General features: G+C 48.2%; 1 protein-coding gene across 2 annotated transcripts in view; it reads right to left on the reverse strand.

The window, feature by feature from the left end:
* Positions 1 to 3,419: 3,419 nt before the first annotated feature.
* USP18 (ubiquitin specific peptidase 18) overlaps positions 3,420 to 25,957 on the reverse strand; it is a 32,741-nt gene continuing 10,203 nt past the window's right edge. For both annotated transcript variants that reach the window (XM_073007042.1, XM_073007041.1), the window contains exons 2-11: positions 25,180 to 25,444; positions 22,554 to 22,650; positions 20,860 to 21,005; positions 15,198 to 15,277; positions 14,452 to 14,598; positions 12,248 to 12,343; positions 11,267 to 11,434; positions 8,552 to 8,683; positions 7,991 to 8,040; positions 3,420 to 4,794 (exon numbers count right to left, since the gene is read on the reverse strand). In XM_073007042.1, coding sequence (XP_072863143.1) covers positions 4,749 to 4,794; positions 7,991 to 8,040; positions 8,552 to 8,683; positions 11,267 to 11,434; positions 12,248 to 12,343; positions 14,452 to 14,598; positions 15,198 to 15,277; positions 20,860 to 21,005; positions 22,554 to 22,650; positions 25,180 to 25,342 — 1,125 coding nt within the window. In that variant the 5' untranslated portion in view covers positions 25,343 to 25,444 and the 3' untranslated portion in view covers positions 3,420 to 4,748. The remainder of the gene's footprint in view (positions 4,795 to 7,990; positions 8,041 to 8,551; positions 8,684 to 11,266; positions 11,435 to 12,247; positions 12,344 to 14,451; positions 14,599 to 15,197; positions 15,278 to 20,859; positions 21,006 to 22,553; positions 22,651 to 25,179; positions 25,445 to 25,957) is intronic.

A 25,957-nucleotide genomic window follows, 5' to 3' on the forward strand; every position in this document is an offset into this window, starting at 1 on the left:
TTGTCTTTTGGGGAAGATGGAGGATCAATCAGTGGGTGCTGCACTGAGTGGAAGGAAGGAGAACTGTGACAAAAATTAAGCGAGGATGAGGGATGAGAGGTCCTTCATCCAGGTGCTCGCAGAGCCCTCCTGAGGAGGAAAGCCCTGTGGCTGCCTGGGGAAGGAGCAGTGAGGGCTGCGTGACTCCCACAGTGAAGTGTGTGGTATGTCTGAGGACACCCGGGCTGGTCTGTGAGGAGCCAGTGGCAGAGTGAGAAGCACCAAGGCCAGGAGGGTGGCTGGAGGCCAGTCTCTGGGTCATTCTCCATGTAATGGAAACAGCCAGACCCCAGTGGGCTGGGACATGCAGGACACAGTGGCTGATGACAGAACAATGCAGAGAGAGGCGCCATGTGTCAAATCTTTACTTTGTTCTGGGCATTGTGCTAAAACTTCCCACGGCTCATCCCATTTAGGGGCTGAAAGTTGCAGAGGTTTAGGAAGCTCGCCCGTGATACTGGAGCCCCCATCTCCTGCCCCTTCTCACCCAGCCACCACCTGTTTCAGGGGAACACACAGAAGTAGTAACCTCTTATGGACAGGCAAGTAAATTCTGCTGTTCTTGTTATTCACAGAAAAAAACACTGGCTCATATGGTTGGGGAGGTGAAATACCAGAAGTATTTCATCTGGTTATTTCTATCTTTGTGAATCCTATAGTATTGAAATGCATAGGTTAGCATTTTTGGCCAATTTACTCAGCATTCTGGGTTAAAGACTTTTATTTTTAATTATTTATTTATTTGTTTGTTTGTTTATGTATTTTGAGATGGAGTTTCGCTCTTGTCGCCCAGGCTGGAGTGCAATGGCACGATCTCGGCTCACTGCAACCTCTGCCTCCCGGGTTCAAACAATTCTCCTGCCTCAGCCTCCCAAGTAGCTGGGATTACAGGCGTGCGCCACCATGCCCAGCTAATATTTTCTATTTTTAGTAGAGACGGAGTTTCTCCATGTTGGTCAGGCTGGTCTCGAACTCCCAACCTCAGGTGAGCCACCTGCCTCAGCCTCCCAAAGTGCTAGGATTACAGGCATGAGCCACCGTGCCCAGGCTTGTTTATTTATTTATTTATTTTTGAGATGGAGTTTTGCTTTTGTTGCCCAAGCTGGAGGGCAATGGTGCGATCTTGGCTCACTGCAACCTCTGCCTCCCAGGTTCAAAGGATTCTCCTGCCTCAGCGTCCCAAGTAGCCTGGATTCTAGGCGCATGCCACCATGCCTGGCTAATTTTTTGTATTTTTAGTAGAAATGAGGTTTCACCATGTTGGTCAGGCTGGTCTTGAACTCCTGACCTCAGGTGATCCGCCCACCTCGGCCTCCCAAAGTGCTGGGATTACAGGTGTGAGCCACCATGCTCACCGTAAAGTCTTTTAAAATTCACTTGTATAAGCTGACTTAATTTTCTTTAGCCTCATAGAAAAATACAAAAATGGCAATCTCTTTTATCACACAAATAATGTCTTTTTAATAGTGTGATTTTTTTTCTGATTGAGGTATGATGTACTTTTCATTCACTAATTATTAATTGCTTACATTTGAAGTGTTTTTTGAGTTAATATTTAATTGCACATATGAAGATTGCTAGTCATAGGCATTTTATTAACCAGTACTCATTAAGCATAGCATGGATTCATGTGATGTCAAGAAGCGATTTTATTTGGTGAAAGGGAAAAGATAGCACAAGAATGAATGAAAGAGCTGGACCAGTGGAGACACCGACAGTGATTTGTCTAAGATGTAAATCATTCTGTTGTCTTCCCGGCCTCCTTACCATCCTGACCATTGTCATCAGCATTGTTGGGTCCTTTTAGCACAGATTCCTCAAAATGGGCAACTCCGTAACACTTGGAAGCTTACGAGTTCATAGAATTTGAAAGAGGGCAATTTGGGAGTACCCATCTATTTTAAAATTCCAGTAACCTGGGAATTTCATCCCATGTCTAGAGTCTTTTATGTAAAATATTTCCACAATTAGGAGAAATATGTGCATGGGGATTTTCAATGTAGCAGTGTTTTGATAGAATAGAAAGTTGGGACAAAGCAAATTTCTATCACGAAGGAAATAGTAATACACTGAATAATAATACAGTGAATATTATACAGGCTTTAAACATCAAAAAAGAGCTCAACTTCTGACTTTCGATGATCACGTTGAAGTAGGTCCCAGCTGGTTTACATTTGATTTTCATGTGGGAACTCTGGGTGTCTGCCTTAGTGATTTTGTATGTGGTTAAATTTAGCTAATGAAAAGCTATTCGAAGTATGGAAAAATGGAACTTTAAAACACTATCTTCTCAACAACCAAGTGGACCCGTTTTGCATAAAACCTGCCCATTTGGCCGGGCACGGTGGCTCACACCTGTCATCCCAGCACTTTGGGAGGCTGAGGCAGGTGGATCACGAGGTCAGGAGATCGAGACCATCCTGGTTAACACAGTGAAACCCCGTCTACTAAAAAATACAACAAAAATTAGCCGGGTGTGGTGGCGGGTGCCTGTGGTCCCAGCTACTCAGGAGGCTGAGGCAGGAGAATGGCGTGAAGCAGGGAGGCGGAGCTTGCAGTGAACCGAGATGGTGCCACTGCACTCCAGCCTAGGTGAGAGAGCGAGACTCCGTCTCAAAAAACAAACAAACAAACAAACCCACGCATTCATCTGCCTGCCCATCATTCTGTCTGTCCATCATTCTGTCTGTCCACACGGGCATCACTTGTTAATGGAGCCGAGTGCCCACTGTCGAGCTGACAAGCCCACAACCTCCCTGTTCCTAGTCACATGTTAATTCTTCAACAAACCCCTTTTGATAGATTGTGATTAAGCTTAGCTGCTATTTCCAATTGCTTCCCCAAACGTACTTCTCACTGTTCTCCCATCACACCCTTCAGCCCATCCATGCGGGATTCCTTTGCTTTTCCCACCTTACACCAAACTCCCTATTTTCACTCCCACTTTTACCTCCTCTCCAAGACAAAACAAACACAACTAGCATTTTAAAACTTAGTTGTAATCTTTCTTCCTTCATGAAAATTTCTCCAACAGCCGCTCCCATAGCCCTATGTGTTCCAGATACTTTTAAATATTGGCTGTAAGGTTGAGCACGTCAGGATATGCCGTTTTGGCTGTGTCCAGATGGAGGCAGTGGCTGGAGTGAGTGAAGGACAACAATTGCTGGCAACCAGCAGAAGCTGAGAAACAGGGAACAGGCGCTCCTCCAGAGCCTCTGGGAGCCAGGCCTTTGGACACCTTGAACGTGGGTTTCTGGGAGGCCACGTGTGTCTGCTGTAAGCAATCCAGACTCTGGCAGTTTTTACAGCCACCCCAGGATGCTCATCCACACCTGTCTGACAAGAGCAAGCTCCAAGGAAGGGATTCTCTACGTATCTACATTGTTTGAAGATTTTACAATAATCATTTATTCTTGCATGGCTAATCATCGTTAGCCAATACAGATAAAATAATAAAGAAATGACCCACATTTTATGTTAGGAGTTTGATCTGCCATTTATCAAGTATGGAATCTTGAACAAGGGGTTAAACATCTGAGTGTCTCTATCACTTGATCTGTAAAGTGGGGGTGCCCACACCCATCGGGCTCCCCTCCCAGGTTGGTGCCGGACTCTCCCTGGGTCCCTATTCTCTCACCAGCCACATCCATTCTCCCTCCAGAATGGCGCTAGTGACTGTGTGTGGCTTTCCATTCCCACCACGTTTGTCTCTAACTCCGGCAGCAGATCAGTGTAACCAGAACACAACTGAGTGCTCCTCTCCTCCTCGCCCCTTCAGGGGTTCCTCAGCAACCACCGGATCAGGTGCAAACTTCTGAGCCTTGCTGGATCCCCTCCACACTCTGAGCTCCACCTGCCTTCCCATCCCTATCCTTCCCCACCCGCCTCCCTGGCAGAGAAAAGCTGAGTGTGTGATGCTGTCTGAATGCTGAGCATGGCCTTTTGCAGCCAGTCCACTGCGTACGTTGTCCCTATGGGGGACCTCCACCCTAACCCTTTCAGCCTGGAGCCTTCTCCCAGGGCCGCATGACAGAAGTGACTTCCCTTGCCTTTGAATTCCTATAGCACAAGCCCTACTGCCCCCCATTAAAAACTGCAAAGTCCTTTTGTGGAAAATAACTTCATTCACGGTTGTGTTTATCACACTATCTTATGGAGAATAGGTGATCAATAAATATTTGCTGAATAAATGAATAACAGTTACTAAACACTTGATTTATATAGAATTAACATCGGTTCTCAAAGTGAAAAATTACAAACAGCACTGATATTCAGCCAGTACACACGAGTCTGGTCATAGCAGTTATAAAATACTGAAATACCCCCTGCCACTGACCTTTGGCCCCCAGATGCCTCCCACTGCCACTGCTCTCCCCACTGGGAGCAGCTGGACTCCCCACAGCCTGCTAACTAAAGGGCTAACGTCTTGCACAGAAGCGAGCACCCAGGACTGAGCAGCCACATGGCCGAGTCCACTGCTGAAAGCATCCATTCTGACTGATCAGGACCTGAGGACCCTCATTGTTAAATATTTTGATAATATCCCTGATTATAAATAAGGCTTAGTTATATAGTCTGAAAACGATGCTTCTCCTCATTACAAAATCTCTTAGAAGACTCAGAAGACTCCATAGATCCAGGAACGGAGTGGAAAATGATAGCGTGGAAAATGACAGCGTGTCAATCTCTGAAGGTTTTGGGCCTATCCGTTAGCATTCCATCTTCATGTAAACCAGAAGATACGCAGTTTCCTGCCTAGAAAGAAGAGAAGACACATCAGCACAGCGGCATGAAATCTTCATCAGAAAACAACGCTTCATTCATCTATGACAGAACAAGCGTCAGCAAACTTCCAGGCGGCTGGATCAAACCTTGTCTATCCATCACCTCGGAGAGGAACAAAATAGGCAACCTGGGAAAGATGCACACTACATTTCTTTTCTTTTTTTTTTTTTTTTTTTTTGAGACGGAGTCTCGCTCTGTTGCCCAGGCTGGAGTGCAGTGGCCGGATCTCAGCTCACTGCAAGCTCCGCCTCCCGGGTTTACGCCATTCTCCTGCCTCAGCCTCCCAAGTAGCTGGGACTACAGGCGCCCGCCACCTCACCCGGCTAGTTTTTTGTATTTTTTAGTAGAGACGGGGTTTCACCGTGTTAGCCAGGATGGTCTCGATCTCCTGACCTCGTGATCCGCCCGTCTCGGCCTCCCAAAGTGCTGGGATTACAGGCTTGAGCCACCGTGCCCGGCCCACACTACATTTCTATTAGTTAATATCTAAAGAGGAGGTTAACAAGCTACAGGCCAAATCCAACCCCTCGGGGTTTTTAAAATCTACTTTCAACTTTTATTTTAGATTCAGCGGGCACACGTGCAGGTTTGTCACGTGAATACGAGCATGCTCCCAACAGTTAGTTTTTGACCCCTCCCCTCCCTCCTTCCCCATCCAGCAGTTCCCAGTTGTTGCCATCTTTAAGTCAATGAATACCCAATGTTTAGCTCCCATTTATAAGAGAGAATATGCATTACATTTTGTTTGTGTTTGTTTGTTTGTTTGTTTCTTTTTGAAATGGAGTCTAGCCCTGTCGCCCAGGCTGGAGTGCAGTGGCGCAATCTTGGCTCAATGCAACCTCCGCCTCCTAGGTTCAAATGATTCTCCCTCCTCAGTCTCCCGAGTAGCTGGGACTACAGGAGCCCGCTACCATGCCCGGCTAACTTTTTGTATTTTTAGTAGAGACAGGGTTTCACCGTGTTAGCCAGGATGGTCTCAATTTCCTGACCTCATGATCTGCCCACCTCAGTCTCCCAAAGTGCTGGGATTACAGGGGTGAGCCACTGTGCCCGGCCTTTTGTTTACTTTTTGACGAGACCGGTTCTTGCTCTGTCACCAGGTTGGAGTGCAATGGCACAATAGTAGCTCACTGCAGCCTCGTGTTCCTGGGCTCAACTGATCCTTCTGTCTGTTTTAGCTTCCTGAGTAGCTAGGACTAGGGGTGTGTACCACCATGCCTAGCTATAATAACTTTTAATTTTTGTAGAGATGGAGTCTTGCTTTATTGCCCAGGCTAGTCGTGAACTCCTGGCTTAAAGTGATCCTCCCGCCTTGGCCTCCCAAAGTGCTGGGATTAAAGGTGTGAGCTCACACCCAGTCTCCAAGCCTCTTTTTGCAAATAAATTTAACTAGACCCCAGCCATGCTCCTCTGCCCACACACTGTCTATGGTTGCTTTTGCTCTACAGGGCAGAGCTAAGTGGTTGCAACAGACACTGTACAGATCACAAAGTCTGAAATACTTTCTCTCCAACCCTTTACAGAGAAAGTCGGCCAACCTCTGATCTCAATAATAGGGAAATCAATGACAACCACAAAGTGACAAAGATTGGATGTCTAAGACGGATGCTCAGAATAAACAAGAGAGAAAGATGAAAAGTAGGAGGAGGATTTCAAACGCAAGTCTCACCTAATCCGTTATTTTTCAAATGACCAGGCCTATCTCTGCAGCTGAAAATCACCTCCAATAGCATCTCTGATACACAATCTCAAAGCTCAGCCAAGAAACTTACAAAGTCTCTCTGCTTTAACTTCATCCACCTTTTTTCTCTCCAGCTTCTCCTCAGTAGTTAATGATTATAAAAATATTTATTGACCAGGTGCGGTGGCTCACGCATGTAATTCCAGCACTTTGGGAAGCCGAGGCGGGTAGATCATGAGGTCAAGAGATCGAGACCATCCTGGCTAACCTGGTGAAACCCCATCTCCACTAAAAATACAAAAAATTAGCCAAGCGTGGTGGCGGGTGCCTGTAGTCCCAGCTACGTGGGAGTTTGAGGCAGGAAAATGGTGTGAACCCACGAGACGGAGCTTGCAGTGAGCCAAGATCCTGCTATTACACTCCAGCATGGGCGACAGAGCGAGACTCTGTCTCAAAAAAAAAAAAAAGAAAACAGTGTGATGGCCAGGCACGGTGCACATGCTTGTAATCCAAGCACTTTGGGAGGGTGAAATGGATGGATGGCTTGAGCCCAGTAGTTTGAGACAAGCCTGGCAACATAGTGAGACCTCACCTCTACAAACGTTTTTTAAAGATGTGCCAGGTATGGTGGTGCATGCCTGTAGTCCCAGCTATTCAGGAGGCTGAGGTGGGAGGATCGCCTGTGCCCAGGAGTTCAAGGCTGCAGTGAGCTGTGATCACACCACAGTGCTCCAGCCTGGGCAACAAAGCAAGACTCCATCTCTGAAAATAAAATTTAAAAAAAAAATGATCTTTGCTGCAAAAGAGGTATGCTTAAATGCAATAAAAGCATATAAGAAGGCCAGGTGTGGTGGCTCGTGCCTGTAATCCCAGCACTTTGGGAGGCTGAGGTGGACGGATCATGAGGTCAAGAGATTGAGACCATCCTGGCCAACATGGTGAAACACCATCTCTACTGAAAATACAAAAAAAAAAATTAGCTGGGCCTGTTGGCACGCACCTGTAGTCCCAGCTACTCAGGAGGCTGAGGAAGGAGAATCGCTTGAACCTGGGAGGTGGAGGCTGCAGTGAGCCAAGACTGCGCCACTGCACTCCAGCCTGGCAACAAAGCGAGACTCCGTCAAAAAAAACAAAAAACAAAACACGTGCAAGAAGCCCCCACGAATCTGGGTGAATCAGTAAAGGCTTTACAGGGTAGGAAAAGACCATGAGTATGAAGTATGAGCGGGGAGTTGGCCTAGATGGTAAACGAGGAGAGGACAATACAGCCAGGAAGTGCGCGTGCACGGCAGAGGGGAGATGGAGGGCACGGCTGTTTGAGCTACTTGTACTTTAATATTCCTGGAGTGTGACGTGTGAGGCAAGCATGGGGTGGTGGGGTGAGTGCTGGAGATGAGGCGGACAGTGAGCCATCAGGCGTTTCACGCAGCTCCAAGGACCCTATGTGAGCTCATCACGCTCCCATTACCCAAATCCGTTTCTTACCAGTGGTAGTTAGGATTTCCGTAGGTACACTGGATGTCTTCCCAGGACACCTGGAAATCAGAAACAAACGGGGTCAAGCAGCCAGCTGACACAAGCACCCACAGAGGACAGGGTGCTACAATGTACCCCTCATCCTCCAGACAAGCCCACCTCTAGCAACTCCCAAGAGCCTGGAGCATCAGCAGCAGGACGTCATATGCAATGAAGTCTTTTTAGCGCCCTCGTCCCTGTGTTTAAACTTGGTCATGCTTCTCCCAGAGGCCTAACTTACATATTTCTAACTCTCCTTGCTCTCTAGACGTTTCCCACGAAGCAGGAAGCCGCAGGGCATGAGCCAAGAGCACCAAACACTTAGAAATGGAGGGAAGTGAACCCTTACAGAGGTACAAACCACATGGGGACTTCAGGCCGAAAAAGGCTTGAACCCTCATCAAAGGCCCCACACCGAGACAGCAGGACCACAGTGTGTCTTGATCTCAGAGACCCACGCAGTCCTGGGCCCAGCATTTGCTAGAGGTGGCCAATCCAGGGCAGGAGGCAATTGTGGATGATGTTTCTCACCAAGCAAATATTGGAGTCATTGAAGCAGAACCATTTTCCATCCACAGCGTTCCGGATGTAGACACAGTAATGACCGGAGTCTGCCACTCCCACGTGCGCAATCACAGCGAAAAGCTCATACTGCCCTCCAGGCTGGAACGAGACAGGCACGAGACAGTTCACCCACCGCCACAAACATGACTGCCTCACACATTTATACCTGCCCACCCTAGGCCCGACTCTGGGACTTCCGAGTATTAGAAAACAGTCCTGACCCACGGCCGGTGGGCACCCTCCAGGAGGAGCTTTCCTGAGTGTGGATCCTGAACTGCGAAGGCTCAGCAGCTTGGCAGAGCAGAGCACACAGGAGATGGAAGGCAGGAGGTCACGAGAGAGGCCCCCAAAGCCAAGGCAAGATTAGAACTTTCCCCTGGGAGGGGTGGGGTCATCAGAACACAGTTCTGTTTCTCCACAAGCCCAGGCATGGCCCTAACCTGAACCACCGTACCCAGCTAAAAGTCTTTTGTAGGCGGAGGGGAGACAGACGGCAAGGGTGGCACATGCAAAGCTGGGTCACCCACAGTGGAGGCTGGAATTATCCCTATTTTCATCTGCAGACTTTGTGCAGGACTTTACAAAATGCAGGGAATATCTGTATCTAAATATTAGTTTACAAGTAATAAAAGGGTTAGAGGAACATGCTGAATGATACCAACCAGCCAGTGCTGGCATATTGAAAAAATATTCAACCGAATCAACTGCAAGGAAACGAAAAGGAGCAGAAATCTAAAAGGAACTTAAGAAAAGAAAGAAACTTAACCAAATGTAAAGTGTAGGCATTGTCTGCATCTAGATTCAAACAAACCACATAGATTATACAACAGTCAGGAAGTCTAAACGTTGACCAGATATTTGATGCTGTTAAGGAATTACGAGATGGAGATGGTTATCTTTTGAGTGCTTATTCTTTAGGGACACATAACAAAGTGTTTACAAATGAAATAGTATGAAGTCTGGGATTTGCTTCAGAAAAAATCCAGTACAGGGTTGGGTGAAACAAGAGGGTGGGTTATAGGACAAGCAAGACCTGCCACGAGTTTGGTAACTGTTACAACGAGGATTCACTGTCTAATTCTTCCTTCACTACACACCCTGGTATCTATTTGTAATGTTCCATAACAAAGTCTTTTTTGTTGTTGTTGCAAGAAGATGGAGTCTTGCTTTGGTGTCCAGCAGGGCTTGACTTCTGGACTCCAGCAATTCTCTTGGCCTCCCAAAGAGCTGGGATTACAGGCATGACCCACTGCACCCAGCCAAAAAAGTCTTTTTTAAGTGAAAAACAATTTTAAATATACTTCATCGGGCAGAATCTGCAGGTAGAAATAAAAAGAACTAGAAGGAAAGAAAAAGAGAATCCCATGAAACATACACGGCCTAAGTAGGTAAAGAAATCATGTTATAATAGGAGCTATTATAACATATTATCAGGCCTTAATTTTCTAAATGCCATGGTTCTACAGCATAAATAGCCAAACAGACCAATAAAACAGAAGAGACACTCCAAAAATAGACCCGTACATGTGGGAATACAAAATTTGCTATGTAGCGTTTCAAATCTATGGAAAAAAGATATTTGTGTCTTTTTTTTTTTTTTTAAGTTTTTCTTGTTTTGTTTTGTTTTTTTTTTTTTTTTTTTTTTTTTTTTTTTTTTTTTTTTTTTGAGGCGGAGTTTCGCTCTGTCGCCCAGGCTGGAGTGCAGTGGCCGGATCTCAGCTCACTGCAAGCTCCGCCTCCCGGGTTCACGCCATTCTCCTGCCTCAGCCTCCCGAGTAGCTGGGACTACAGGCGCCCGCCACCTCGCCCGGCTAGATTTTTGTATTTTTTAGTAGAGACGGGGTTTCACCGGGTTAGCCAGGATGGTCTTGATCTCCTGACCTCGTGATCCGCCCGTCTCGGCCTCCCAAAGTGCTGGGATTACAGGCTTGAGCCACCGCGCCCGGCCGTTTTGTTTTGTTTTTAGAGACAGAGTCTTGTGCTGTCACCCAGGCTGGAGTACAGTGATAGATCACAGTTCACTGCAGCCTCAAACTCCTGGGCTCAAGTGATCCTCCTGCTTCAGCCTCCCAAGTAGCTGGAACTAAAGGTTTGTGCTACCACACCCAGCTCATTTTTTTTTTTTTTTTTTTTTTTTGAGACATGGGGTCTCATTATGTTGCCCAGGCTAGTCTCGAACTCCTGGGCTCAAGCAATCCTCCTGCCTCAGCCTTTCGAGGTGTGGGATCACAGGCATGAGCCACATTGCCTGGCCTTGTGTCTCTTTTTTTCTCAGAATCTCTCAGTAAGTTATTATCTCAGGACAAGTGAATTAAACTTTACTCTGATTAAATGTGGTCCAGTCAACTGGCTACTTTATGATTATCCTCAAAGTGGGCACAGGCCATTTGAGGAAGAAAGTTTGGTTGGTACTAAGAACCCACAATGACATGTTTGCCTATGCATTTCTATGTATTCCACCTTATTTCCAAAGGAGCCTACTGAATTCTGGATTCCGTCCCTCAGTGCTGTGAGGCACATGAACACAAATCCAATATTTAGAAAAAAGAAAGTCTTTAGAGGTTGGGGACAGTCTCTAAGGAACAGGTGGCTCCCAGCAGACTGGGGGTGAAGGAAGGGAAAATGGAAAGGATGAGGCGTCTGGGGAGAGGCAGGACGGCCAGGAGGTCGGGAGGATCCCACCTGCTCCTCAGCATCACAGGGCTCTCGCTCCATCGGAAGGACCTGACTGAAATCCAAGCTCTCGGGGAAGTGTAGGGCGTGGCAGATCTTTCTTGTCTGTGAATTCCTGATGGAGAATCGCATGAGGTGGATTGTCAGGGTCTGGGGCAAATGGGTCAGCTTCAAGACCTGAAAAAGCAAAATCACTCTGGAGATGAAGTCCACTTGGAATGGGAGAGTCAGAGAAATGTCAGGGCTAGTGATGCGTTCTTCCCAAAAAGAGGGAAGCAGGGTGACATCATGGAGTTTAAGGCTCCTGTGCACTGAATCTGCTGAGCTCCTCTGAGAATAATGCAAAACCTGGCTATTCTACCACCATGTGGCCCCCCACGAGAGGCACAAGGGCACAGGGCTCTGCACAGGCGCCAGGACCAGGGGAGCCATGGCACCTGCTCCAGGGAGCTGGTCTCGCCCCCAGGGAAATGCCCTTACGGCTGCTCTCTGGATCCCTCCTCTGGTCCCTCTCAGTGATGCAACCATAAGAAGCCACATCCACGGCTCTAGATATCAGAACCCCAGCGTCCCAGATACTAGCCAGACCCAGATTCCCTTTCTCACCCACCATGGGGTGTCCTCAGGGCCTCTGATGATTCTATCAGGAAATCCACAGGGGGCAACCCCAGACTAGTGAAGGACAGGTGACCCCTGAGCAGTCCGGGTTTCAACCGTGTGGGTCCACTTATACACAAACTGTTGTAAATAAATACAGTCTGCCCTCCCCAATAGGCACAGTTCCACATCTGCAACCAAACGCTCATCAAAAATACAGTATCCCAGATGCACAACCGCATAGATGAGGGACTGACTTTTCCTATGCTTGGGTTCCACAGGGCCGACTGGGTGTGACTTGAGGGTGTGTGGATTTTGGTACACACAGGGGTCCTGGAACCAATCCCCCATGTGAACCGAGGGACAGCTGAGTCTGATCTAGGGTATGAGTACCTGTTTCCCACGGGTCTTCTTCCCACAGTTCTTACAGAAGCACTTGCTTTTGCTTGATAACTCCCTGGGCTGGAAGAAGCAGTGCAGGGCGTCCTCCTGTCCCACCCAAGAGAACAGGGAAAAAGCAGTGTTGGTATTTCCCCACCTAGAGTACTCTATTCTTCTGTTCTCACACTGCTGTGAGACAATAGCTAAGACTGGGTAATTTATAAGAAAAGAAGTTTAATTGGCTCATGGTTCCGCAGGCTGACCAGAAGCATGGCAGCATCTGCTTCTGGGGAGGCCACGGAAGCTCCCAATTATGGTGGAAGGCCAAGCAGGAGCAGGCGTCTTACATGGGAGAAGTAGGTAGAGAGCGAGTGGGGAGCTGGAGTGCAGTGGTGAGATCTCAACTCACTGCAACCTCCACCTCCTGGGTTCAAGCGATTCTCCTGCCTCAGCCTCCCAAGTAGCTGGGACTACAGGCTGCACCACCACGCCCAGCTAATTTTTGTATTTTATCATGTTGGCCAGGCTGGTCTCAAACTCCTGACCTCAGGTGATCCACCCACCTCAGCCTCCCAAAGTGCTGGGATTACAGGCTTGAACCACCGCGCCCGGCCATGGCTCCACACTTCTAAACAACCAGATCTCATGAGAACTCACTCACTGTCACAAACACAGTACCGTGGGGCATGGTGCCAAACCATTCATGAGAAAACCTCCCCCATGGTCCAATCTCCTTCCACCAGACTTTACCTCCAACCCTGGGGATTATAATTGAACAGGAGATTCTTGGGCAGGGACACAAACCCAAACTGTATCAGGTACAGCCTCCCCACACTTTGCAGCTGAGGGTTTCAGCTTGTCTTCTGGTTCTCCTCATATCCCCCTTAATGCCTGGTCTGGTGTGGTCCATTTGGCAGGATCTCAAAGGGCACCTGCTGACTGGAGGAACAAAACAGGACGAGGCTCCTACTAAGGGAGCAGTATGAGGGAGGTGGAGGTAGGAGGGAAAAGCATTTTTGCCAAAACAAAGGAGAAATTGGCCAGACCATAAAAATGAAATAAGTGACTTTTCAGAAGCCAGAGATAGATCAGAGAGGCAAGAGGGAGTTGGTCACACTGTGTTGTGTGGTTCGATGGTTTCCCCAAAACCCATGTTGAAACTCAATCCCCAATGTGGCTATATGGAAAGGTGGGGCCTTTGAGAGATAATTGAGGAGGCCGGGCGCAGTGGCTCAAGCCTGTAATCCCAGCACTTTGGGAGGCCGAGACGGGAGGATCACGAGGTCAGGAGATCGAGACCATCCTGGCTCACATGGTGAAACCCCGTCTCTACGAAAAAATACAAAAAAATAGCCAGGCGAGGTGGCGGGCATCTGTAGTCCCAGCTACTTGGGAGGCAGGAGAATGGCGTAAACCCAGGAGGCGGAGCTTGCAGTGAGCTGAGATCCGGCCACTGCACTCCAGCCTGGGTGACAGAGCAAGACTCTGTCTCAAAAAAAAAAAAGAGAGATAATTGGGGAGGGCAAGGTGGCTCATGCCTGTAATCCCAGGGAGGCTGAAGCAGGTGGATCACTTGAAGTCAGGAGTTTCAGACCAGCCTGGCCAACATGGTGAAACCCCATCTCTACTAAGGATACAGAAATTAGCTGGGCATGGTGGCGGGCCCCTGTAATCCCAGCTACTTGGGAGGCTGAGGCGGGAGAATCGCTTGAACACCAGAGGCGGAGGTTGCAGTGAGCTGAGATTGTGCCACTGCACTTCAGCCTGGGTGACAGAGGAAGACTCTGTCTCCAAAAAACAAGCGGGGGTTATTGCGTCATGAGGGGCACAGCCTTCATGAATGAATTAATCCACTCATGGATTAAAGGGTTAATGGGTTATCCTGGGAGTGGGACTGGTGGCTTCATATGAATAGGAAGAGAGACTCGAGCTGGCACATTAGCACGCTCAGCCCCCTTGCCATGTGATGCCCTGCACTGCACTCGCCATGTGATGCCCTGCACTGCACTCGCCATGTGATGCCCTGCACTGCCTCGCCTCAGGACTCTGAGAGTCCCCACCAGCAGGCAGGCCCTCACTTGGTGCAGCCTCTCAACCAAGACTTCCCAGCCTCCAGAACTGTAAGAAATAAATTACCTAGTCTCAGATATTGAGTTATCACAACAGAAATGGACTAACACATACGGGGGCAGCAAATACCAAGAGAATCCCCTTACCAGTGTCTTCAGGGGCTTTGAGTTCACATCAAAAAGAGACAGTGGAAGGGTAAGCATGCAGCTGTTTCTGCTACTCTCCACGGCACAGTCGAGGCAAATCAAGGAGTCCTTCACCCGGATCATATACAGGGCCTGCAGCCTCTCCACCTGCAAGAGGGAGAGCAGAGAGGTGAGATGGGAACACCACCATAAGCCAGGTCAGGCCAATTGCCAGAAGGTGGAGCCAAGAGACAGAAGCTCTAGAAATGGTAGCCACTAATGCTGTGTGTCCTACTCACACAGGTGCAAAATAATACCAGTAACAATATTATGGGCCGGGCGCAGTGGCTCAAGCCTGTAATCCCAGCACTTTGGGAGGCCGAGACGGGTGGATCACGAGGTCAGGAGATCGAGACCATCCTGGCTAACACGGTGAAACCCCGTCTCTACTAAAAAATACAAAAAAGCTATCCAGGCTCGGTGGCGGGCGCCTGTAGTCCCAGCTACTCGGGAGGCTGAGGCAGGAGAATGGCGTGAACACGGGAGGTGGAGCTTGCAGTGAGCTGAGATCTGGCCACTGCACTCCAGCCTGGGCGACAGAGCCAGACTCCGTCTCAAAATAATAATAATAATAATAATATGAAACTGTGATAAGTGTTTTATGTGGATTACGTCTCTTATTCCTCTACACACTACAGGAACAACAGCTGAATGAGTTAAATGAGGAGCATCTTAAGCTTCCGAGTGCTCTGGTTCTAGGTTCTTACCAAGTGCACATCAGTAATCTGGTCCTTGATCAGGTTCCAGAGTTTGAGGTAGAGTTGGGCAGCATCATGCTGGACAAACACTGGCCACAGAGAAAAGGAACAGCCAATTAGTGAGGTCTTCAGAGTTGCTTCTCATGCCCTGGTATCTAGACATACATGAATACTCACCATTTTGTCTCGTCCTAGCCCTCCACCCCACTGCAAGGCTAAGGTGGCACTACATAAGAGGTGATCAATAAATGAACAGTAAGTTTGGTATTGATTTTTGAGAACGCCTCTTGAAACTGAAGCTCCAGTGCCAGGTGTAGTGATTCATGCCTATAATCTTAACACTTCAGGAGGCCAAAGTGGGAGGATCGCTTGAACTCAGGAGTTTGAGACCAGCCTGGGCAACAAAGCAAGACTCCGTCTCTATAAAAAATTTTAAAAATTAGTTGAGCATAGTGGTGCGCACCTGTAGTCAGAGCTACTTGGGAGGCTGAAGCAGGAGGATCACTGAAACCCAGGATGTTGAGGCTACAGTGAGCTGTGATGTCACCACTGCACTCAGCCTGGGGAATGAGATGTCCACAGGGACTTTGAAAAGCACTGATACATTCCTAAGGATCTAGAAGGCCAGGCGCATGCCCAGGTAAGACCCGAAAGGGCTCCAATCCCTCCCCTCTGGCTGACCACAAGGCCACGTGCAAGAAAGCAATGAAGGCAAATACAGAATCATAAACTGCCCAGTAACAATCAAACAGCAACAACAAGAAACCCTGGTGTGGGCATCTCTGATGTCCAGTGTTGCCACTTTACATTATCTAAAATGTTCATTTTCCAACAAAAGAGACAAGACACACAATGAAACGGAAAACTATGGCCACGTACAGGAAGACAGCAATCAGTAGAACCTTTCACTGAGAAGCCCTAGATGTTGGCTTTACTAAACAAAGACTTTAGCTGTTATAATATGTTCAAAGAACTAAAGAAAACCATGTCAAAAGATGTAAAAGAGCCGGGCGCGGTGGCTCATGCCTGTAATCCCAGCACTTTGGGAGGCTGAGGCGGGCGGATCACAAGGTCAGGAGATCGAGACCACGGTGAAACCCCGTCTCTACTAAAAATACAAAAAATTAGCCAGGCGTGGTGGCGGGTGCCTGTAGTCCCAGCTACTCAGGAGGCTGAGGCAGGAGAATGGCATAAACCCGGGAGGCGGAGCTTGCAGTGAGCCGAGATCGCGCCACTGCACTCTCAGCCTGGGCGACAGAGCGAGACTCCGTCTCAAAAAAAAAAAAAAAAAAAAGAAGTAAAAGAAAGTACGAAAATGCTGCCTCAACAAATAAAGAGTATCAATAAAGAAAAAACTCAAAGCAGAAATTCTTGCGTTGAGGAGAACAATAACTGAAATGAAAAATGTACTAGAGGAGGTCAACAGCAGATTAGAGCTGGCAAAAGAAAGAATCCATACACCTGGAAATAGGTTGATTGAGCTTCTCCAGACTGAGAACGGAAGGAAAGTTGAACATAGTGCCTCTGCAGCCGAAAAGCTGGTCAGCTGCTCACTGCGTGTACAGTTCAACTAACTCTGCTACAAAAAAAAAATGTGATACAAAAGAAGGCTTTATACACAAACGTGAATTTATTCTGAAGCCAGCTTGGAGGAAGGAGCACGACGCAGCCTGCCTTTTAATGTGCCATTTCTCCTTTGGAGGAAAAAGGGGCATTTTCATCAGGTGTGTTGTGGGGTGGGGGGGTGAGCAATGGCAGTTTTCTATCGGGCAGTTATTACGTACCCAGCTGAGCTGGCGCCTTCCTGGGCAGAAGTAAATTGTAAAAGTGGCTGAGTGGGCATGCTTTCTCCATGCCTTCCTAGTGGGTGAAAGACAAACCCCTAGAAGGTGGAAGTTTCGAGGCCACCCCTGGCAGGGAGGGTTCCCTGGTGGGTATGCTTGGGGCTGCAAATCTACTGCCAAGTCTCAGGAAAGATGAGCTGGAAGAACTTGCCCTGTTCTCAGTCAAACCTCCATCAGCCTACCTCCATTTACAGATTCTTCCTTTTGCCCAGCAGGGAATGTCTGGAGACGGGTAGGAGAAAGGTGATATTTGCATTTCTAAAGAGCTAACAGGAAACAGGAAACACGGCCATGGTGAGGGGTGAGGGATGGGAAGAGGAGAAGTGAAAAGAAATCATAAGAAAACTAATGGAACTATCTCTTAGAGAATGGGGGTACTCAGTTCCACCCAGATGGGTTCACTAGTGAACGATGGGTTCTTCCAAACATTTATGGGAAAAATTATACCAGTTCCCTAGAACCTCTTCCAGAAGACAAAAGCAGAGAGAACACTTCCTAACTCATTCTCTGAGGCCAGCATTATCCTAATACCAAAACCAGACAGACGTTATCAGAAAAAACCTAGAAACCAGTATCTCTTGTGAACATAAATGCAAAATTCCTCAACAAAGTATTAGTGAATCAAATTCAACTATGTATAGAAAGAATCACAGAGGTTACACAAGCGAGATGGTAGAGAAGGAGGCTCCTGGTGCTCCCTTCTCCCGTGGACACACAGAAAAACTCCTATCTACACACAAATCAACTCCCTCAGAAAGAAACCCAGATACCAGCTGAGAGAGGCCTGCACAGGGGGCAATGGAGAAAACTTCCACATCGCAATGGCTTGGAAAAGCTGAGCACTCGCACCACAAGCCCCACCGTAGGCACAGTACCTTACTGTCGGAAAGGAATCCCTGCACCCAGCTTTCTCCTGGAGAGGCGAGGGTTTGGACCACACATAGGCAGCCCCAGCTTTTGCAGTGCCCACTCAAGAGCTTGGCTGCTAGCTCACCTAGCTCTGGGAGCAGACATGGGTCAGCAGTTATGAATCCTCTGCGACCACAGAGGGCAAAGAGGCAGTTTTAAATGGGCATGTGAGCTCTTCCAGCAGCTGTGCTCCTGCGCTCAGCACAAACAGGCAGAAATGCCAGGCTCCCAGTTTCTCCCTGGAAGGGTATGTCTGCGGGCTCTCCTAGCTGTTGCCCGAGGGATGGGCTTCTAGTAATAACTAGCCTGCACCTGGAGCCAATGGGCAGGTAAACAATAGATTTCCAGGAGTCTGGACAGGTGTGTGGGCAAGTCCCACGCCTTCTCCTACCCCCTGCTCCATGATAAAATCAGGTCTCTAACCTCACACACTGAGTACACAACATTTACCCCTCTCAAATGAAGGACTAGCTCCTCAATCCCCGAGCTTTGGGAGTTGAGAGGCTCTGTATTTGTGAGTCCCACAGGGGCAGAGAGACCAAAAAACATCCTCCCAGGCCCAGTGCAGGGTGAAAAGGGAAAAAGGCCCGGCTCCTACTTTCTCCCTAGAAGGAGTCTGTCTGCACATGGGCAGCTGCTGCCCTGGGGTTTCCACGCATGTGGGAGCTGACAGAGCAGGAAACCAGTGCTCCTCTGAGACCCTGAACAGGCAGGTGAGCACTTCCACAGCGGCTCCCACTCGTTTGCTCGACAGATAGCGCCAAGCTTCCAACCTGTCCATCTCTAAGCAGAGAGGAGTCAGCATTCGCTAGGCCCCTGGGTGTGACAAGAGCAAAACAATGCATGCAGGAGTGTGCAGTTTAAACACGAGTGCAGGTACTTGCCACAGATCCTCTGTCCAGCTTTTTGCAGAGCAACTGGAGGATAAACACATGCTCCCAGCTTTTCCTTGAGGATAGAATAAACTGGAACACACATTTAATGCCCCAACGTCTCCAGCTGCACCTCAAGGGGCTGGCTTCTATCTCCCCTGTCTGGGGCACTGACAGGACTTGACACATTCTAATCTCCTGAGGGCAGCTAAGAACACAGATGACAGTTTGGACAAGCACAAAGGGTCAAGAGGCGCTCCGAGTGTCTGGCAGCGTTAATTGGTAAGTTCGTCTCTTCTACAAGGCCAGTGAGACAAGACTGGGAGAGGCATTTTTCTTATCTAAAGTACAGAAAATAACACAGAGTCAGGAACAATGAAGAAACAGAGAAATATGTTCCAAGCAAAAGAATAAGATAAATCTCCAGAAAATGCCCTCAGTGAAATGAAGTGTTACCTTACAGACAATTCAAAATAATCATCACGAAGATGCTTACCACGTCTAGGACAGCAATGCATGAATGAAGAATTTCCACAAAGAGACAGAAAAAAAGTTCAAAAGAAATAACAGAGCTGAAGAATACAATAACTCAAATAAGAGTTCAATAGAGAAGCTCAACAGATGAAATCAAGCAGAAGAAAGGATTAGCAAACTAGAAGGTAGGTCACTGGAAATCATTCACAGGAGCAAAAATGAAAAAGAATGAAAAAGAGTGAAGATGTCTTTTTTTCTGAGTAGGAGTCTCACTCTTTCACCCAGGCTGGAGTGCAGTGGCACCATCTCAGCTCACTGCAAGCTCCGCCCCTCGGGTTCACGCCATTCTCCTGCCTCAGCCTCCAGAGTAGCTGGGACTACAGGCGCCCGCCACCTCGCCCGGCTAATGTTTTATATTTTTAGTAGAGACGGGGTTTCACCGTGTTAGCCAGGATGGTCTCGATCTCCTGACCTCATGATCCGCCCGCCTTGGCCTCCCAAAGTGCTGGGATTACAGGCATGAGTCACCGTGCCTGGCCCAAAAAAGTGAAGATCTCTTAAGAGAATTATGGGACATCAAGCAGACCAAAATAGGCATTATCAGAGTCCCAGAAGGAGGAGAGTGAGAGGAGACAGAAAGCTTATCCAAAGAAATAACAGTCACAAGTGGCAGATTGACATTTCAGTCAATGGCAGGCCACATAAACACAGTGGCCATGACAAGCAGCCTAGGTGTGCAGTAGGCTGTCCCATCTAGGTTTGTGTAAGTCCACTCCATGATGTCCACACAATGACAAATTCACCTTCTGATGCATTTTCAGAACATCTCTCTGTTGTTAAGCAACCCATAGCTATAATGACTGAAAACTTCCCAACCCAGGGAAGGAAATAGAAATCCACATCCAGGAAGCCCAAAGGACACCATTATAAGACTGATCTAAAGCAACCCACGCCAAGACACATCGTAATCAATTTCAAAAGTTAAAGGCAAAGAATTCTGAAAGCAGCAAGAGAAAAGCAATGTGTTATACACAAGGGAAAACCCATAAGTATGGGATTTCTTTTGGGGGTGATGAAAATGTTATGAAATTAGATTGTGATGATGAAGGCACAACCCTTTGAATACACTACAAACCTTTGAACTGCATGGTTTTAAATGGATGAATTTTACAGTACGTGATGCACATCTCAATATAGCTATCTAAAAAAACAAACAAACAAACCCTATTTATGAATTATTTTGTAGAACATGTTTTCTCTTTTTTATTCCTTTATTTTGTTTTCCTGCAGTTCCCTAACTGTGGCAGAATAAGCTTGGAGGAGATGCCTTCGTTTACCCTACTGAGAGGCAGAAAAAGGGTAGGTATGGAAGTAAAATGTCCATAAATAATATCAATTCTGCACCTCCAAAGATGTGTGCCTCTTACACAAATGTCTGTATAATCCGAGGGGTCCAGGCTACCTAACTTGTCTGGTTGCTTCACTGCCTGTTAGTTCCTCTCTTCACGCTCTCTCTAAGCTTCCCACCCGCTTTGGATCAGCAGCCAGGAGCCCAGTGGGAGGACGTCTTACTGGGCACGTTGTACTTCTGCAGGCAGTAGGCGAGCTCCAGGGGCCGCACTGCTTTCTGCCGGCTGTCCTGCATCTTCTCCAACAGCAGAAGCATCTGGAAAGGGACGCTTCTCCTCTGCTCGTCAGCTCCCCTGGGCACCGTGATCCTGCCACACAAGAACAGCCAGAAACCTTCTTATGTGTAGTTCTCGAAGCTAGATGCACACTGGAATCAGTTGGGAGAAATTTTAAATCTCCATATCCAGGCCACTCCCATACAAATTAAACCAGAATTCGGGCGGGGGGGGGGGGGCAGTTATCAGAATTTTTCAGTTCCTCAGATTATTTCAATGTGTGGCCAAGGTTGAGAAGCACGATATGAGTGAATCTGCTCTACAGGGGACCCTCCAGAGACGGGGATCAGCGCGACCGCTGCCTCAGCCCCTCTGCACCCCGCGCAGCAATCGTGCTAGAACAGAGGGCAGATGGACGAGGTCCTGGCTCCACATCTCGGGCAAGCAGCAAAATGTCCAGCCCTAAGCTCTCCAAACTACAGACAGGTCCTGGGAAGAAAGGCAACACGAAGGGCTGTCCGTGTGGTTTGGCAATGATTCATTTAATTACAGGCATTTCTCGGATGGGAAAAAGAAGAGAGCACAGGGCAGGAAAAGAGTTATGGAAAGAGACAGAGACAGAGAGTGCCTTGTGTGAGTGTTGGTGGAAGGAGGGGTGTGCACGGATGTGTACTGCCCACTGACTTACTGCTTCTCTTACTTTGGTCTAGTCCTGACTCTCTCTTTTAACCAAGTTCGTGGCTGTCAATCCTGGCTGCATTAAAAATCACCCAAAGAGGGCTTTTAAAAAGTACCAATACCTGGCTGGGCGCGGTGGCTCACGCCTGTAATCCCAGCACTTTGGGAAGCTGAGGCCGGCAGATCACCTGAGGTCACGAGATCGAGACCGGCCTGGCCAACATGGTGAAACCCCATCTCTACTAAAAATACAAAAATTAGCCAGGCGTGCTGGTGGGCGCCTGTAATCCCAGCTACTCGAGAGGCTGAGGCGCCTGTAATCCCAGCTACTCCTTGAACCCAGGAGGTGGAGGTTCCAGTGAGCCGAGATCACGCCATCGCATTCCAGTTTGGGGACAAGAGTGAGGCTTTGTCTCAAAAAAAAAAAAAAAGTACCAATATCTGGGCCCCACCCCAGACCAACCTAAGAAGTTTTAGAAATAAAGTATAGGTCAGAATATGCAGAAGCCGATCTTCCCTCTGCCAACTTTTGAAAGAAGATCTCAAAAAGTTCAAGTCACTCTGAATAACAGAATATATTAAAAATGAAATAATACAGGCTGGGTGCAGTGGCTCACGCCTGTAATCTCAGCACTTTGGGAGATCGAGGCAGGCGGATCATGAGGTCAGGAGATCGAGACCATCCTGGCTAACACAGTGAAACCCCATCTCTACTAAAAAATAGAAAAAGTTAGCCGGGCGTGGTGGCAGGCGCCTGTAATCCCAGCTACTCGGGAGGCTGAGGCAGGAGAATCTCTTGAACCTGTGAGGTGGAGTTTACAGTGAGCCGAGATTGCACCACTGCACTCCAGCCTGAGCAACAGAGTGAGACTCTATCTCAAAAAAAAAAAACAAAACAAAACAAAAAGAAAGAAAAGAAAAAGAAATAGTACAAATGCTTATCAGCCTGAAGAACAGTCTTACCTCTTCAATATCCTGGTGAAGTCCGTGTTCATTACAAACACCTGAATCAAGGAGTTAAGGCAGCAGGTCTGTCCAATGTTGTGTAAACCAACCAGGCCTATAAGGGGAAGAGAAAAAAATGCTGAGGCAAGGCCTAGGTAAAGAAGTTGACAAGGCCGGGCACCATGGCTCACGCCTGTAATCCCAGCACTTCGGGAGGCCAAGGTGGGCGGATCACCTGAGGTCGGGAGTTTGAGACCAGCCTGGCCAACATGGTGAAACCCTGTCTCTACAAAAAATACAAAAATCAGCCAGGCGTCATGGCAGGTGCCTGTAATCCCAGCTACTTGGGAGGCTGAGGCAGGAGAATGGCTTGAACCTGGGAGGTGGAGGTTGCAGTGAGCTGAGATTGCGCCACTGCACTCCAGCCTGGACAACAAGAGTGGAATTCTGTCTCAAAAACGAAAAAAAAAAAAAAAAAAAAGTTGACAAAAATCAAATGTTTTTCTTAAAGTTACTAAGGACATGAAGTCCTATAAAGTTCTCTCAGGTACAATGCATTCACTCAGCTTGCAAACGAATTGGAGAGAAAATATCAAACATGAACCTTTAAAAAGTTTGATAACAGGCCGGGCACAGTGGCTCACACCTGCAATCCCAGCACTTCGGGAGGCCGAGATGGGAGGATCATGAGGTCAGGAGATCGAGACCATCCTGGCTAACACAGTGAAACCTCATCTCTACTAAAAATACAAAAAAAAATTAGCCGGGCGTGGTAGTTCATTCCTGTAATCCCAGCACTGTGGCTGGCCGAGGCGGTTGGATCATGAGGTCAGGAGATCAAGACCATCCTGGCTAACATGGTGAAACCCCGTCTCCACTAAAAATACAAAAAAAAAAAAAAACTAGCCAGGTGAGGTGGCGGGCACCTGTAGTCCCAGCTACTCAGGAGACTGAGGCAGGAGAATGGCGTGAACCCGGGAGGCAGAACTTGTAGTGAGCCGAGATTGCGCCACTGCACTCCAGCCTGGGCGACAGAGCAAGACTCCATCTCAAAAAAAAAAAAAAAAAAAAAAAGTTCAATAACAAGGTCCAAGTACAGTGGCTCACACCTGTAATCCCAGCACTTTAAGAGGCCGAGGTGGGAAGATCACCTGAGGTCAGGAGTTCGATACCAGCCTGGCCTACATGGTGAAACCTCATCTTTACTAAAAATACAAAAATTAGCCAGGTGTGGTGGTACATGCCTGTAATCCCAGCTACTCAGGAGGCTGAGGCAGGAGAATTGCTTGAACCTGGCAGGCAGAGGTTGCAGTGAGCCAAGATCGCACCACTGCACTCCAGCCTAGGCGACACAGCAAAACTCCATCTCACAAGAAAAAAAAAGAAGTTCAATAACAAGAAAAGTTTTAAAAGTCCATTAGGAAAAGTGAGATGTCACCAAAAGTGTATATTTACTCACTGCCAAATGAGTAGTATGAGCAATTGTTGGGAGAGAAAAAGAAACATTAGAGAAAGCATAACTGAGAACATGACCTCCTCTCATTCAAATCGTTTTCCACGGAGCTAAGTCCAAATGTGCATCTGTGTGGCTCAGAAATAAGAGGGAGTCCACAGTTTGTCTATGTGGGACTCCAGTGGAGGGGTCTCTGCCCAGTCCCCACCACAGGGAGGCAGGAAATCCGAAGGCTGCTTTGGGGAAGATTCGCCTAATCCAGTCTCACCCTGAGAGGCTGAAAGGCAGAAGAACTTACAAGAATACAAGAAAAACAAAAGATAACATTTGACCCCTAGCAACCAACCTCCTCTTTTCCAACCCAACCTTAGGCTCGGTGAACCCCACAAGGTAAGCGATTTAAGGGGGAGGAAGTACCACTAATCTCAGGATTCTTGGGGAAAGGGCTTTGGCTTATGAGATAGGACAGGAAGAAAGTAAAAATCTGGGGTTGCAGGCAGGTGAGCACAGATTTCTGCTCCCAGACTATCAGGAGCACATTGCCTCCAGACAGACCCATCCAAAGGCAGCAGTAAAGATGGGAACTAACGCTAAATGCCACTAGACGCCCAGCACTGGCTTAAAGCAGTTTCCACAGATGACCCCATTTAATCCTCCCAACAACCCTATGTGCTTGCTACTATTATTACCCCCATTTTCTGTTGTTGCTGTTTTTGTTTTTTTGAGACGGAGTCTCACTCTGTCGCCCAGGCTGCAATGCAGTGGCGTGATCTCACCTTACTGCAACCTCTGCCACCTGGGTTCAAGCAATTCTCCTGCCTCATCCTCCTAAGTAGCTGGGATGACAGGCACCTGCCACTGCGCCCGGTTAATTTTTGTATTTTTAGTAGAGATGGGGTTTCACCATCTTGGCCAGGCTGGTCTTAAACTCCTGACCTCATGATCCACTTGCCTCGGCCTCCCGAACTGTTGGGATTACGGCCGTGAGCCACCACGCCCGACCTTGTTTTTGTTTTTTCAGAGATAGGGTTTCGCTATGGCCCAGGCTGTATCCCCATCTAAAAGATGCAGAAACTCAGGCACAGGACACCAGGAGCCATCAAGCACAAAGCTCTGCTGCTTCAGAGCACAGCAGGTGAGCTGAGCATTTACATGCAGTCAAGAAAAGGAAAGCGGGAGGGGTCTAATGACCATGAGGGTAATCCCAGGCCCTGGGATGCTCTCTGGGCTGCTCTGTCTTCCTCTTCATGTTGCCGTCTTCTTCCTTCTTTTCAACAAGATCTGCCGGGGACTGCGGAGACTCAGCCAGGATGGACTTACAGGTTTGTCTCTTGAACCCAAACACCTTGCCCATTCATGATCATTCAAAACCCCCAGGCCACGGCTGCCTGGGCCGCGTTCAGGACAGCACTTCACTTCCCGGAAGGGCTTATGTGAGCCAGGCACGATGGGGTCTCTGTGAAAATACAACGCGGGTAGATAAGGATTAGAGAAGGAGGAACGTGTATTCATGTAATCCGTTCTGATGCCAAAGAGCAGGTCTTAGAGGGAGATAAATGTTTGGGGAGACTGACTCATAGAGCTCTAGGCTGGAAATGACAGCGAGGCTACACATCCCCTACCCTGGGTCCCAGGCGTTTCCATTCATTCTTCCTCAGAGCGCGCTGCCCAATCCTAACCGGGAACGCCCCCTTGGGGAAGGACAGGGAAGCGTGCATAGAACTTTGCTTTGCAACCCAGAACCAGGCCCACTTCAGTAAAAGCCAGCACAAGGCAGGACCCCTCAGCCCCGATGCCAGGCTGGCACACAGACAAAGCCTCTCAACCCGTCCAACACCCAAGGGGACCTGCGGCCCTGGCAGGACAGCCTCGTGTTCTGGCCCGCATCACAGCCAGCCGGCTGCAGCAGTTAGATAAACTTCAGCTGCACGCAGGCTGTAGCACCCGCAGGCCTTAGGCATATCCCAGT

This window comes from Chlorocebus sabaeus, chromosome 19 (genome assembly GCF_047675955.1).
Source record: "Chlorocebus sabaeus isolate Y175 chromosome 19, mChlSab1.0.hap1, whole genome shotgun sequence".
Classification (NCBI taxonomy): Eukaryota; Metazoa; Chordata; class Mammalia; order Primates; family Cercopithecidae; genus Chlorocebus; species Chlorocebus sabaeus.